The following is a 14,402-nucleotide window of genomic DNA, read 5'->3' on the forward strand; positions in this document are numbered from 1 at the left end:
ACGCATCACATCACAGTCAGTATATGTGTGAGAGATCATTAGTGCTTGCTACCTCTCTCTCTACTTACCAAGTGGTGGCTGACGATGTCAGGTTTATTGTGAATATAATTTCTAGAAAGCAAAAAGATATTAAGCAAGCAAACTTGTGAAAGGACAGGAGCACTTTCTCTCCTCCACTGTAAGAATACATCCTAATCCTAATACATTCACGTAGTATCGAAAATGTGTAAAATCCATCCTCCCTTGTCCGTCCTTCGGTCCATCAAGCGTGTTCATCTATCTTCTCAAAGGAAGATACTACAGTAGACGTACAAACGTACACAAGTTGTTGGAAGAAGCTTGGGGGTAATGCGGAGAATATTCATACGTAGGAGTCCAGGGTCAGTCAAGGTTGTAAAGGCAGGGAGCCTGGTAAGGAGGACCCGGGTGGTCTGGGCCTCGGCTATGTGGTGTAAACTACATGGACGGGCGATATCGTGCCATTGGGATGTGGGAAAGGTTTTCGAGGTACGGGGGAACATGGTGCCCCTGGGCATTTCAACTGCATTGCCCATTCATTGATAGAGGTAATATAAGTAGATTGTCTTGTTCTGTTCGATCTAGTTCTGAGCGAGTTATGCATCGGTCGGTGTATATGGTTCTGTGTTTAGGGGGTCTAAACATTGAAGCGAGGTATACCATGGGCCTTATGTTTGCAAAGGAGATAAAGATGAAAAGATCCACGATTGTATCGCTGTCACCACGCTTAGACAACACTGTAACAAACATCAAGAAAACAAAAAGTGTTGTGTCAAACCCAATCGTTCCACCCATAGATCCATTGATCCTAATCTGTACATATGTATAGTGGTAGTAATATTGATAGACCTTGTCATCCATAAAATGATTCGTGGCCGCTTAAATGTTCTCAGCATAATATCTTGTGACAACAAGAGGAAGTAGATCTATGCCTATCTCTCCTCTTCTTTTAATATTTCGAGACAAATAGTGTTTGGATATATCCCCATTTCAGGCCATATGCTCATCCCAACCCTCATCGCGTGGTATCATTCTTTTGCTTCTTCGTGCGCCAACAGATACTTCTGCGGCGAGCCCCCCTTTGTGTTCCTCATCCAACTGACCCTTTACATTCATCCCAATCCACCCCACACGTGGCTCAATCGTCCGTCTTGCTTCACGGAGCAGGGAAGAGAGTAGGATGCGTAGGCTCTTCCTTGGATTCTTCTTTTGAATCGGTTCCACAGGCTGAATCTGCTTCGGATGTGACCAGCTTTGCGGCGTTCGATTAAGCTTTAGTGTTGCTGCTAGTCCTTGTTGGCGCAGCAGTGCTCGCCCCGAAGAAGCTGCTCTGTCATCCAATGGCATCCGGTACGTTACGTCGAGTATTAAAACCATCATAAGTTCGACGTTCCGCGACACGAGTTTTTGTGATGGACTTGTTCGCCAGGCATCTTAGGTCTTGAAGGGTGACCATAACTGCTCCGCAGCATTGAGCTTAACAAACAGTTTGTGCCTCGTACTAAGAAATATGATATATAGCATAGCGGCTTGGCCGACGTAAGGTACTTTGTAGCACTGCTCGGAAGGAAGGCAGCTAAGTAAAGCGTTTTCCGCTGTGGTACTTTCGACAAAATCATCGATGTAAAAATGGCTCGGTGTCGGACGAAGATACGTGAAGTTTGTTGGATCATAGGAATCCAGACTCAGCCAGAACTCTGTAAAGTACAACAAGAAGAAGTTAATAATCCGCACAGACGATAATGAAAAAGGGTGATGGATGTGCTGGCCCGGCTGAACCCAGCGGGTCACGAAGGGGTGCGGGAAGTGACAAAGCTAGGACTACCAGCCGAGTTGAGTGATGTCCGAAGAAGTACGAGGCCAATCAAGATTGCGCCCCCATGCCGTCCTCCCTCCATCACCTCACTGAAAAAAAGGCACCCCCATTCACAGCCACCTGGTGGAATTTTGGCTCTACATACCTGACGATCTTTTCATCTTCTCTCTCGCGGGGCTCGATTTGCAAACTCTTGTCGTACATCTCGTGCACGTCTCCGGCAGCTTGCATATTGGACAAGATATACTCCTGAAGTTCAGGTACTGGCTGTAGCGAATATGCGACGTTTTGATACTGCTGGATATCTCCGATAACGTCTGCGGTCTTCGCCCGCTTCGCAAAGTTGATCTGGTTCGTCTTCTTCAGAACCGACGGGATACCATCTTCAATGAAGGTAAGATCCGTAAGATACACACCTAAGAATCTCAGGTTAGCATTCGACCAGAACATGAGGCTTCACCATGGTTTCTTACCGAAGAAGGGAATGCATGGAGGGTTGGACAGATGCAACGCCTCTCTGTATTCACCAAAGTTCTTAGTACTAGCCATGAGCTTCCTCATGGTTTCAAGCGTCGCGAGAACGCGCTGAGGAATCTGATCCCATGTTCTTTTCAAGCGGGCAATGGGTGCGGTTCCCAAAGCTGAAATGATTGATGTAAGTGTAGAGAAGTTGTTAAGAGCCCGGCACTTGTCGGCAACGGCAACGAAGTGTTTTATGACGACAACACGCTTCCTAACATCGGTTTGCGCCAAAATCATCTCAGCCACCCAGTTGGTCATCTGGTTCGAGTGCAGAATAAGGGCCTTGACATTAGGTGCTGGTTCTGGCTCCCCTTCGGCAACCTTCTTCTGCCATGTCTTGTTGAGACATTCTGTAGACTTGATCTTGCCATACAGGCGCGACTCGATGATAGTAAGCTGACGCGCAAATTCAGTGACATCAATATCCAGAAACTTGAGCTTCTTCATGTTCTTTGGCATGATTGGCGCAGGCGTATTCTGGTTGACCGTCTGGATCATGCGACGAACATTGACTTCCTTGCCGCTCCGCCGCTGTTCCAAGACGGCCATCAAGCCCTTGGAACCTGGTGTCTCTGTCGACTTCACTGTCTCATTGACGAAGTTGTAGACATCAAGGATTAGCTGCTTTGTCTCCTCACTCTGATCTTCCATCCAAAAGTTATCGAACCAGTTCTTAAGAATGTTGACCACTCGGAAGCGGATAAGCTTCTGCTTGCTATCACGCCACTGCTCATACTGGGTCTGGGTGAGGCCCTCGGGTGGTTGGATGCCGAATCTCTTTACGAGTAGCTCGAACAGTACGCGAGCCGAAGTAAAGGACTTGTACGTCAACAGGAAGGTGTTATTGAAGTTCGAGTCAAGCTTGTCGTGGCGGGTAAGCTGCTCCACCAAAGCGAGGAGACTACCACCCTTGACGACGGGCGGCTGCACCTTCTGATCCCAAGATAGCTCAGCTTCGTAGTCCAGACGCAAGAACTCAGGTGTGTCATCCACAGGCTGAATCGGCGTGGGATCTTCTCCGAAGAATTTCTTCATCTTTGACGGGTCACCCTTCCGCTGGAACGTGGGAGCAGTGGGATCGCCCTCCGAAAACGATGCTGAGCTCATCAATACCGGTCTTAAGAAGGCAGAGTCAGTCCTCAAGTGCCGCTCATACGGTAACGAGTCACCTCTGCTAAGCGGTGCTCGTTGCATAGGTTCACGTGCACGAGCTTCTGCTTGTTGCTGCATGACCATCTGGACTTGCTCTGAGAGTAGTTGGAGAGAGAAGCCGATGTGCGAGGAGTTGGTCTCCAATGCTCGAGCACACTGACGAACATAGTCCAATCTCTCTTCCAAAGCATGGCCCCGCACCTCGGACCATTCATCAGCGAGCGGGCCAGCGACGGCCTGGCAGCCAAGCACCAGGTCGGAAATGTTGTCGTACAAGCTTTGTTTGTTTGTCGCAAAATCAAGAAGCTGCGGCTGCTGGAACCCGTTGCTGCCAAGGCAAGAAAGGTCGATAGACTCAATCGTGGCAATCCATGGCTTGAACATGTCCACGACCTTGCCACCGGCAGCGCAAATATTGTTGCTGATTACTTCGTGCCTGAAAGGCGTCACCACCTTATCCGTGACAACCAAGCTCTTGTCCAGTTCGCGAATGCCGGAAACCAGCATACGCTTCAGCTCATCCAGCCTTTCCAACAACTTGCTGTCGAGGATGGCAGTGGGCTCCACTACACCCTCTTCATCATCGAGGAAATTGGAGGTAATAGGGTCGTGAGGGCCGAGGCCATTAGTCTGCCAACTCCCACCAGAGGTGGACCCAATTACGAACCCAGGGAACAGCCGAGGAATGTCTTCACCTCTCTGCTGCCTAGCAACTTCGACATAGCTGTAAACTCCCATGAGGACGCCATCAGCCTCCTGCAGACACTTTTGGACGGACTCGGCGTTGGGCCAATCGGCAGCAGCAATGTGCGAGGAAATCACCAGCTTGGAAAACTTTGACATCATATCGCGGAAATGAGGGTATAGCGCCTTGTTGGTCGAGATGATGGAAGGCTGGCCTGAATGGTTGTCGGTTGTCCCTGAACCAGCCGCCAGGAGCAGGCGCAAATGGTCAGAGATGTCCTCGGCGCGTGCAACGTACTCGGACCGGCGGTTGTTCTTGATGGCCTCGCGATAACGGTCAATTGCCTTCTTCATGTTGGCGACCAGTCGGCTCCAAGTGAGAGGTTGCATAGAACCATCGTCAAAGAAGGATCGAGGAATTGTAGCGGCGGTAGGGAGGTTGAAAGTCACGCTAGTGAATGCGGTTGTCGATGTCATAGGCACTAGATGGTGATTACTGCTGAAATATGTCTCGGTACGGCCCCTATTACCGGAGGGCTGTCCGTTGATAGAATCCATGGACGTGGACGGTGAGACGCCATCGTATAAGCGGCGGTTCTTGGGCTGTATTGGAGTAAGCCCCTCATTGTCCTAAAAAAAAAGCTGAGTGTGATCAAGTTTTGTGTGAACTTACAAGTGATCCTCTGGATGCAGTCATGAAAGTTTCACCCTCGACTTCTGAGGCCGAGGTGATATCGTCTTCATCCTCTTCATCCTGGGTCAAACCACGTGCCATCATCTCGGGAGGCGGCCTGGTCCGGTCGGGTATCGTCACATTCATGCGGTCACGGGGACCGGTCTCGTTAACAGAAGCAGGCGACTCAAGCGGCAATTCATTGCTGCTCTCGCCGGTCATGGTGTTGTAGTAGAACAAGTGGCCCAGGGGGGTGGCTTGAGGTATCCAGAAATCAGCCCTGGATCGATCGCCATCGGTTCCCTCAATGGGAAGAGAATCAGGGTCATCATCGCGATCCGATGCATCATCCTCGTCAAAGCCCTCGTGGTAGACATCGTGGTCTTCGGCCTCTTCCTCCACTACTTGTTCGGGGTTGGCCTTCCCCTCGGTCTCGCCTGGAGCGTCATCGGGGCTAGCGATTACCTCGCAATAATTACTGGGAAACCATCCTCTGACACCGTTGATGACACCATCCCACCAACCGCTTTCAAGCTGTGTGATAACCTGGATTATATCGCCCTCGTGAAAGCTAAGACTGGTCCTGTCGTCTGCCTCGTAATCGTACAGCGCGCGGACATACATGGTGCCCGCGGGCGCCGTGCCTACAACGCCATTCATGGAGGAAACAGGGTCGGTCGCAAAGAAGAACGAGGAGTCGTTGGGGTCGACCAAAGTCGTCGCGTGGCTTGAGTCGGCGGCAGCGGGGTCGCGTCGATCGTAGGATGCTTTCTGAGACTGGGTATTGTAGGAACTGGTGGTATTCTGACCCTGAAGTAGCGACACAGGCGTCTGTGTCATTAGCATATTGAGCGTGTCGTGGTGACGGGTAGAAGCAAGCGATGGTGTAGAATATCAAGGGCCGAAGATCATGTTCCGGTCGCTGAGCCTCGGGTGGTGTAAGTAAGCAGGTGATGTACAAGTAACCTTTGCAGAAGTCGAGCGTCCAAGGTGCGCTAGGTCGACGTAGGTAGATGCTTATGAGGGACGGATGCACTTTGTCCCCTATTTCAAGGGTCTGACGTCGGCGGGAATTAGATAGGAAGGGTGATCCAAAAGTTTACTCGGCGCTAGAGGCTATGGAAAGAACAGCTGTCGCGACAGACGATCTGAGTGGTCGGAAGGCTGAGGCGTCGGCGGGTAAGGAGTGGTGAGAAAGTGAGGCAACACAGGCATCGATTCGCCGACCGCTCCTTGGTGTGATGGTCTTGTAAAGCGCTGGCTCGAAGAATAAAAGAGTCTAGTGTAGTGAGAGAGAGAGCTGATGCAAGATCAGATATGTATGTAGGTATACGTCTAGGTAACCGGCGTGATGATGATGATGACGACGGTGGTCCGAATTCCTGTCGGTCGCGACACGTCCTTGTCTTCCGGGTCGTTCTCTGTTCGCAGAAGGGGTTCTCGGTCGAGGCTACGTTGCCTGATGCTCTTTTGTCGAGTTTGGATGGCGATGACTCGATATGATATCGGTCTCTCGGTGCCCGCGTGGCCAGGTCGTGAGGGTCCAGGGGGCGGTTTCTGGCAGTGCTGTCGAACCTGAGCGGATGGATGGTCGAATTGTCTCGTCACTTTCCCGGCATCCGATTTGCCCTTTTGACTGAGGGTTCAACCAAGAACCTGGAAGTATAGGTTGTTCGTCAGTTGGAGCGGAAAGACTGGACGGACCTATATCCGGCAAGGGGGTGAGGTGCCTAGGTGAAATGCATTGGGCGGGGGGGGGGGGGGGGGCGGTCTCTTTTTGAGAGGGAGCAGTCGACGAAGGAGGAGAGACGGGAGTGGATGGCCTCGCACTGCACTGGTGTGTGGTAGGACGAATGGACAGCCAGGGCAGGTCGTAGGGAGCACTGGGCGCATTGGGACTTGACTTGCCCGGCAGCCCGGGCACCTCCACTGTGGGACTAGAGGGGACGGAGGGTCCTCACTTTGCGAGGCCCTCTTTCCCGCTCTCCAACGGTTCTGAACCTTTGATTGGCTCGTACTCAATTCGTCTCTGGGACTGATAGGTAAAAGGTAAGGAGTGCCCTGGATGTGGGATCCATAACATTATGGACCCTTTCGGCTATTCACTTTCCCTCCAGCAGGCAAGCCCTCCCCTCGTTCAACTGAGTGCAATCATAGCTTCCATCGATTGACTTTGTTTGTTGTACCTACCTGACATATGCCATTTGCGACAAGTCTCTTTTGTTGGACATACACATCTCATCGGGAACAAAGAACACAGCATCAAATCACCAGAGGTCCAATATTATGCACCCGATAAACTAAATAAAAAGAGACAGTCGCGTTGCTGGCCTCGACCTCGCTGATCAGTACACTAGACGGATCAGTACGGGGTACAAGAAGTGCACATTGACTCGTCGAGGCTCCCGTCACTCGCTGGAGACGAAAAAGAGTGGACGGACTCGGCTGGGTCTCGAATCCCATTGGCGAGGGCAGTGATTGGCAGCCTCTTTAGTGTACAAGCCAAATAGCAGCTAGGTGCTAGTTACACTACACCCAGAAAGGGAAGCACGGCCCCGACCACCTATGCAAGTCACTCGGTGCTGCAGTCGGACAATCAGCCCTCGAGGCACCTGGCGCGAGGACCTACGCAGTAAGTAACTCTGAGTGAGCTGAGGATCTTGGTGTCACGTACAGTTGCTGAGCTCCCGCGGAAATACTGTGTTCCCTCCCTCTCTCTCGAGAGAAATCACCAGTTGGACTCTTTTAGGTCGGTTCGCTTAGAACGCGATGCCATGCTTTATCCAGCTGCTAATTTCTGCAAAATAAAAGAACCAGTTGGCTCCTACAAGGATCAGGAAATATCGATTTCAAAAGTCAACTTTCCGAAATAAAGATTCGACCTCAGCTTCCCAGTTCAGATCCCGCAGAAAAGGGAAACGATCAGAAACGGTAAACGTTTCGGTGCGGGTTCCGGTTTCGTATAGTAGCACTTCTACAGGCTTCTATTACAGCTCAGTATGTACAACTAAACTAGTAGGTAATCAAGAGCAAGCGGGGCAGGCACCCTTCAGTTCCTCAGCTGGAAAGGGAAATAACAGCGAGAAATTCTTCTCCATGTTGCATTCTCCTCTTTGCACCCGCCATCGTCGACAACCATGACACGCGGCAGCGTTCCCAGCAGTCCGGACAATGATACGTATGGCTCAGACTCGTTCAGCTCATCCAGTATCATCTGAATCACGAACCGTCCAAACTGTTGTACCACCAGGCAGGTCCGAGCGCCAGAATATATTCCCGTTACTATGGAACAGTCAGTCTTTTATCCTCCTCTCTGGATGGCGAGCTGAGGAACCCATGAGCCCCCCACCAGATCATTCGATAAAGGATTCCCCCGCTGGAAGCCGTTCGGGCTGTTCGCGTCATCACCTTGAATTAAAATGACCGAATATAATCCGGCAGTCCAAACCGCAAAGAGACAAGCTCCGGCCACAGCGAGGGGGTTTCCCTTCCACGGCTCCTCCACCATGCTTCCGCGCCTTCTGGAAACAAGGACATGCACGAAATGGAAGCGCTCAACAGCCGTGCAAGGCGTGGAAGCCCCACGGGTACGGTAAGCTACCGTCCCTTAATTTGCCCTGTTGCACGCCATTGCTCGATCCGTCACTGGCATCGTTGAACCGTTACACGCATTAAGCTTGTCAGCCGGCAGGAAACGTCTTCATCGACCTCCATACCAAGAGCTGGGCCACGCCTGAGACCGTCATGCTACCAGGTACTAGCTGACTAGGTATGTACATACCCTCGTGGCGTCTCCCTGTCTTGTCTTTCACTTCTTCCCACCCCTGAACATGTAAAGATGACACGGAGATGAAGAGCCCCCCACCCCCATAAAATATATCGCAACTATAAGAGCCTGCGCCTCCATTCGACGACAACTGCTTGATTAGGAAGCCCACAAAGTCTACCAATGCCCTTTGTCGATAAGGAGCCGTCCTTCGAAACTTCATCACCACATCACTCATTCTGATCAGGCAGGTCAACCAGATGCACGGGAAGCTCCCAAGGCAGGACCCAGGAACTTTCGGCCTCTTCCTATCACCTCCCACGCTCTCTACTCCCCTGGAAACACCCCTCTAGTTGAGGCCTTTTTCTTCCCCTCCATCAGCCTTTTTCCCCCCACCCCCCACATAAAGTGTATGATGAAACAGACTAATCATTGAGGTCCGGCCGGGTTGGACCTGTGTCGCCGGAATTACACATCATACTGTCCAGACATGTCCAGATGGAGAGGGGAGAGGACATTAGATTAGGTTGAGGTAGTCCACCTCGTGGCATTCCATCTAGAAGCAGCGGACATCCCGTCGACTAGGGGCCCAAGGATGATGACTCGAACCACTACATGATGAAGAAACGTGGGACCCCAGGCGTCGGGACGGTAGCAGGGCCGCTCTCATGGCTCGGCCAGACCAGACAAGGGAAGACCAGTTAATCGTCACGGGTCACAATGTCAGCGGAAGCAAATGCTGGGACTAGGGCTAGGACTAGGGCAGTTCGTGTCCTGGCGTCCGTTACGATGTATGGATGCCATACACATACCCGCGTGTTCCATTGTTCCATTGCCACGTTATGCATGCCATGGCCCCTGAAGCCGAAGTCATGAGGTTGCGTCTGATGCCTTGCTTTGAAAGGAAAAGGCCACGGCTATCGGCGGGTTCTAGGCCTCGAGAGAGATTAAATATTCAAAAAAGCTTAGGGGGGTGGCACGATTGGAAATAAGAGCCAAGACCAAAAGTAACGAATTCCATGTGAGCTCTGGGGTGGCCGCAGGAGAAAGTAATTGCTACATACCTTACCTAGGTGACGAAAAAAGAAAGAGCCGTCCTTGGTCCAAAACTATTCAGCATCTGAAACGATACTCCTGGACGAGAAGCCTTATAAGCCTAGACCTCCGGAGGAACTATGAAGAAAGGCGACACCGATATCATAGTGACCCTATCTGACGAGTTTCCATCTAAGCCGTCAATCAGTACCACAAGCGAAGCGTCACTCGAAGTCCGATACCTCGTAACTCACCCAAATACCATTTCTACTCAACAATCATTCCCGCTCAAAGGCCGTTCATTCCCTCGCCAAACGGCCCCTGCGGCTACGAACACTAGAGCATTCACACACTTTTACTTTTGCGCGAACGGGCGGGCGAATAAGCCGGTTACTTCACTCAAACCGGTAAAAAAAAAAAAAAACAATATAATCCCATCGTAATTCCAGCCTTTCAGATACGTCTGGCTCTAGGCAGGTACCTTACACAATCATCATTGTCGATGTTTCAGACAAACGACACGGTAAGGATCGTAAGAAAATTGTCGGGTGACACGGTGTATATAGAGAAATGAGCTCATTGAGGCTGAGGCTGAGGAAGGACAGGGAGGCAAGTGGAAGGAAGCAAGGGGCTCTGTACTACCTACCTGAGGGTATGTAGAATCCAAAGCCCATGCAGATTCAAAGAGTCAAGTACTTTCTGGAAGGAAAAAAAAATAAAAAAGAAAGCAATAGGGAAAAGTTAATGGGGTTGGTGTGACGAGGTTTCCTTGTAACACAAGTGAGGCCTCTTTTGATGTGCGGGAAACGTGCAATGAGCACGGCGAGAAGATCTTGGTTGGAACCAGTCAGCTTCATGGTCAAGGCTTGACGCGCTGGGTATCTTATTTCTAAGTAACTTGTTTCCCACGCTTTGTTGTCTACGGTACCTCTGGAGGTGTGGAGACAAGTTGACGAAGTGTCCTAGACATAACCGAGGAGGATGTTGAACAATGTGAGAAATAAATAAAAAATAAAAAATAAAAATTTGGTTTTTTTTAAAATATTTTTAAAAAAAAACAAGAAAAAAGTAGAAAAAACCATCATGCAATAGGGCAAGGGTGGAAACGACGTAAAAACATTGTTACGATGGAGCCCTACTGTAGACAATGACAGAACTCTCGTAGAACGAACCGGTAAAGTTAAAAGAATTCCTCGTGTGTCTCATACGCGTAGAAGAACAATGGGGGTTTCTCCCTACGGTACTGCAAACAATATGAAAGTACGGCGGCGTCTTGAACATGACATTCAACGAGTTTTTGACACTTCAAGTTCGTACAATAAAGAAAAGAAAGATAGAAAACTAAAAAGGGTTGGACGATGCGTGCACAGTTTAGGTACGTACTTGTAAAGCAGAGTACTAGTCAAATGCGTTGTTGTTGTTGAACCCAGCCCCTACGGTTACGTTCTGCCTCTCTTTATCAAGTTGTCCATCGACATCGTGCTTGAACTTTCGCGGTAGCTAAGGAAGATATAGCAGGAGACGAGGAACGCTTCAGACAAAATACTAAACATTCCTGGGGCCAACTCGCCTCGTAATGGGTATCTAACTGATGAGCACACGGGAGATGTTTCTAGATGCGATAAATTATAGATTACTGCCCTGGGTGGCACTTGTCTTTTGGAAAGTGTCAGTTGAGAGCGAGATCAGAGACAGGACAGGACAGGACAGGATAGTACCGTTGTCCTTCAATGGTGTGTTCAGCCCATTCATACCTAAGTACCCAACACCTATTCAGAGTCTACGTCTTTCCATGCTGCATAGACTAGACTAGTTGAGTATCACTGGTAACTGGTATGAGACAGTCATTTATAAGGGTCTAGTGAGTTGTGTTCTTTCTCTGTCTGCAAGTCTCTACAAGGTCAGGTTTATGCCACGCCTTGCCTGCCTGGCTTTCTTACTAGAGGGGGTTTTTCGAACAGTCAATAGCACTGATCCAGTCTTGAGCTGTTCTGATGAACTTATGGTCTCCTTCAACCCTTTATCTTAAAATGACAGCCAGAGATTCTTAGAGTCAGTTAAAATGTAAAGCACTCGCCGCCTAAATTGATGCATATTATTGTTTATATAAAGCCACACTTTTGATCATGTTCTTTACAGCGTAGCAGATGAATTGTACCATACATGGTCACTCATAGTCTCGCTGGCGAAGGTTGGGAATCTCGCCATGATACTATCCATGGTACCTACAGCTAAATTGACTGTTTGATGGCAAGAAGATACCAGGCTGACGGCTTTGATTTCATATGTTGCGTCCAAATCGAATCAGTAGTAATCTTCCAGGCGGAGCAAGGTCTGTATCTCTTGCCATCTACCTAGGTATCTGTAGAGTAAGAGGAAGCGGAAGGGCAGGAACGACCGAGAACAGTTGGACTGACTGCTCGCTCTTTCGCACTCGCCCACCATTGCTCCTTCTTGCGTACCCTCCAACCGCCATTTTGGGACAGAAGCCCCCATTCCGCGCCCACCAACACCGGCATGACAATGCCACAAGACTGACCCCACGGCAAAAACATCAACGCTGTCAACTAACTAACCTAGTCCATGTCTTGCTTAGGAACCAAGATTCTTTCGAGAAGGTATGGAGAACAAGGTACTTAGGTAGCTGACTATTAGTAAGGAGCGTGGAATATCCCCGGCGAGATCGATCTCATTACCTATGCTCCAATCTGCTTTGTCGGGCCTGCTGCTTCCTTGGATGACTGTATAGAGTTTTCGAACTATTATAGGTCCACGAGGTCTGAATTGGGAGATTGTAAAGGGACACTTGCTGCTCACTGAGCAAAATGTACCTTTCGAAAATCCTAATGAAGAGCGTATCCAAATTTCAATGTGATCTTTGCTCTCTTTTCTTCTTTTACTACTCAGCTCCTTATACTTAATGATCTATGAAGCCTTCTTCAAAGGCTGGGCTGATCAGTAATTCGCCATGGCCACTTAACAATGAACAAAAATAACGAGCAAAATTCGACTAACGAAAGAAACAAAGCACGACAGAAGAAAAGTTGGTAAAAACGTCAAGAATACTGCAGAACTGCAATCCTCGCTCGTAAACAACCCTACAAGGAGAAAACGGTTCACCGAAGATCTCCACCTTGTCACTTCAGTTGTCGATCTCTCCATCCGTTCATCCACCGGCTCGTCGACCCAGCCTGTCCACAGGTCCACCCTGAATCGTTCGATCACCCATGTATGTATGTATGTATGTTCTCTTCCCGCGTTTGTTGACCAAAGCTACAAAAAAAGATGACGAACCCCATTGAGCAGACCAGTGGGTTTCCAGAACAGCAAAAGATCAGACCGATGGTTAACGAGACACCAGAGTGTCGTGTTCGACAAGGGGTATGTACCTATGTAGTGTAGGAATGCACGGAACAACAAAAAAGAAGAAAAAAAGGAAAAGCGGTGGAAGCCACTGCACTGCACTTGAACAGTGCCAATCACGTTGGCGTTTCGAGCCCTACGAACGGAGCACTCTTTTTTTGTTATTTTTTTTGCAACGTGGATCCCGTCCCGCACCGTCCGGGCAATTACCGAGTCACGACCGGCGGGCCGGGTCAGGGGAAGTAAAAAAAGGGCGGGCCAGATGGTATGATGGAGGGGGAGCCCGAAGGGGAGGGGAGGGGTAAACGGAGATGACGATGTTTCTTGAAACGGGTGGCAGGTACATACGTACGGGGTATAGATACCGTGGGTTTTTCGAAACTTACATACCCCGAAGCAGTACGTAAAAGCAGGATGATGTGGACAACGAGATGATGAGGAGAAGACACATGGAGGACAAAAAAAATTGAGGGACCCTTGATGGAATGGTGGGATGGCAAGCATGGCATGACATTTTATAGCAGAAAGTTGACGATAATGTAAATGTAAAATGACGGGGTTACTGTGATGCGAGCGTGTAGAAATATGTAAGACTGACAGACATGCAACACACTGCACAATATCAAAGCATGTAATAGGGGTTTCATGACTTTTGGTAGTGTTGCTGCAGAGTGTCTTGTGCTCATCACAATATTCATCCATGTTTTGGAAATGCACCTGTTGTAAACTGAACATGAAATGCATCTTGAAGAGAGCAAGATGAAAAAGATACCCGAACAAACGAAACAACGAAACCTGTGTTCTCTGTTCCTGGTGCCAAGCTCATAAGGAATTTATGACAAGCCAATCGACGTCCAGGGGCCCCTTTTTTCGAAGTTACCCTAACGTGCTTTAGCTCAAACCCAGTAAGCAGGGATCTCTCGTGGTGGGAAAACGATTCCAAGCTAGCGGATCCCAATATCTTTGAACCCATTCGTTCTCTGAGCTCCCCGGAAACCACCCGCGGCCTCCCCACTTGAAAAGACACGAGGATTGGCTCACGGTGCCCATTTCCAGCGGGCTGAGGTTTCCTCTTCAGTGGGGGGAAGTGTCCGTCTGCGGTCTGACACCGGAACTCGTGCGGGTGGTGGTGGGGCTTGTGTTCGCGAACGGAAGATGAAGCGAGCAGCGAGCTGGTGGGTTATTGCTGGTCATATCGCTGCACTGTTTTCTCTCTAGTCTCTCTTGCATGTGCTGTTGACATTCGAAAAATGGCGATGGCTGCTGAACTTGGGAGGGAAAGATTTTGTCGAAAAGACTGCTGTAATATCACCTCTGGCGCATGGGAAATGGGCGTGTTTGACAAACGATTGACCAAAATCAATTCCCAAAAT

General features: G+C 49.6%; 2 protein-coding genes across 2 annotated transcripts; both read right to left on the minus strand.

Annotated features, from left to right (window-relative positions):
• Positions 1 to 835: 835 nt before the first annotated feature.
• Positions 836 to 1,702, minus strand: NEUTE1DRAFT_116859 (uncharacterized protein; the record flags this gene model as incomplete). The annotated part of the gene is made up of 1 exon (XM_009852360.1): positions 836 to 1,702. One exon carries the CDS (start codon positions 1,396 to 1,398, stop codon positions 1,009 to 1,011), a length of 390 nt encoding a protein of 129 aa, XP_009850662.1.
• On the minus strand, positions 1,688 to 5,711 carry NEUTE1DRAFT_129474 (uncharacterized protein; the record flags this gene model as incomplete). The annotated part of the gene is made up of 4 exons (XM_009852361.1): positions 1,688 to 1,715; positions 1,980 to 2,250; positions 2,308 to 4,795; positions 4,866 to 5,711. The coding sequence occupies 4 exons, from the start codon at positions 5,709 to 5,711 to the stop codon at positions 1,688 to 1,690; spliced, it is 3,633 nt and encodes a 1,210-aa protein (XP_009850663.1).
• Between the last annotated feature and the right edge of the window lie 8,691 nt (positions 5,712 to 14,402).

The sequence above is a fragment of the Neurospora tetrasperma genome (genome assembly GCF_000213175.1).
Source record: "Neurospora tetrasperma FGSC 2508 unplaced genomic scaffold NEUTE1scaffold_3, whole genome shotgun sequence".
NCBI lineage: Eukaryota > Fungi > Ascomycota > Sordariomycetes > Sordariales > Sordariaceae > Neurospora > Neurospora tetrasperma.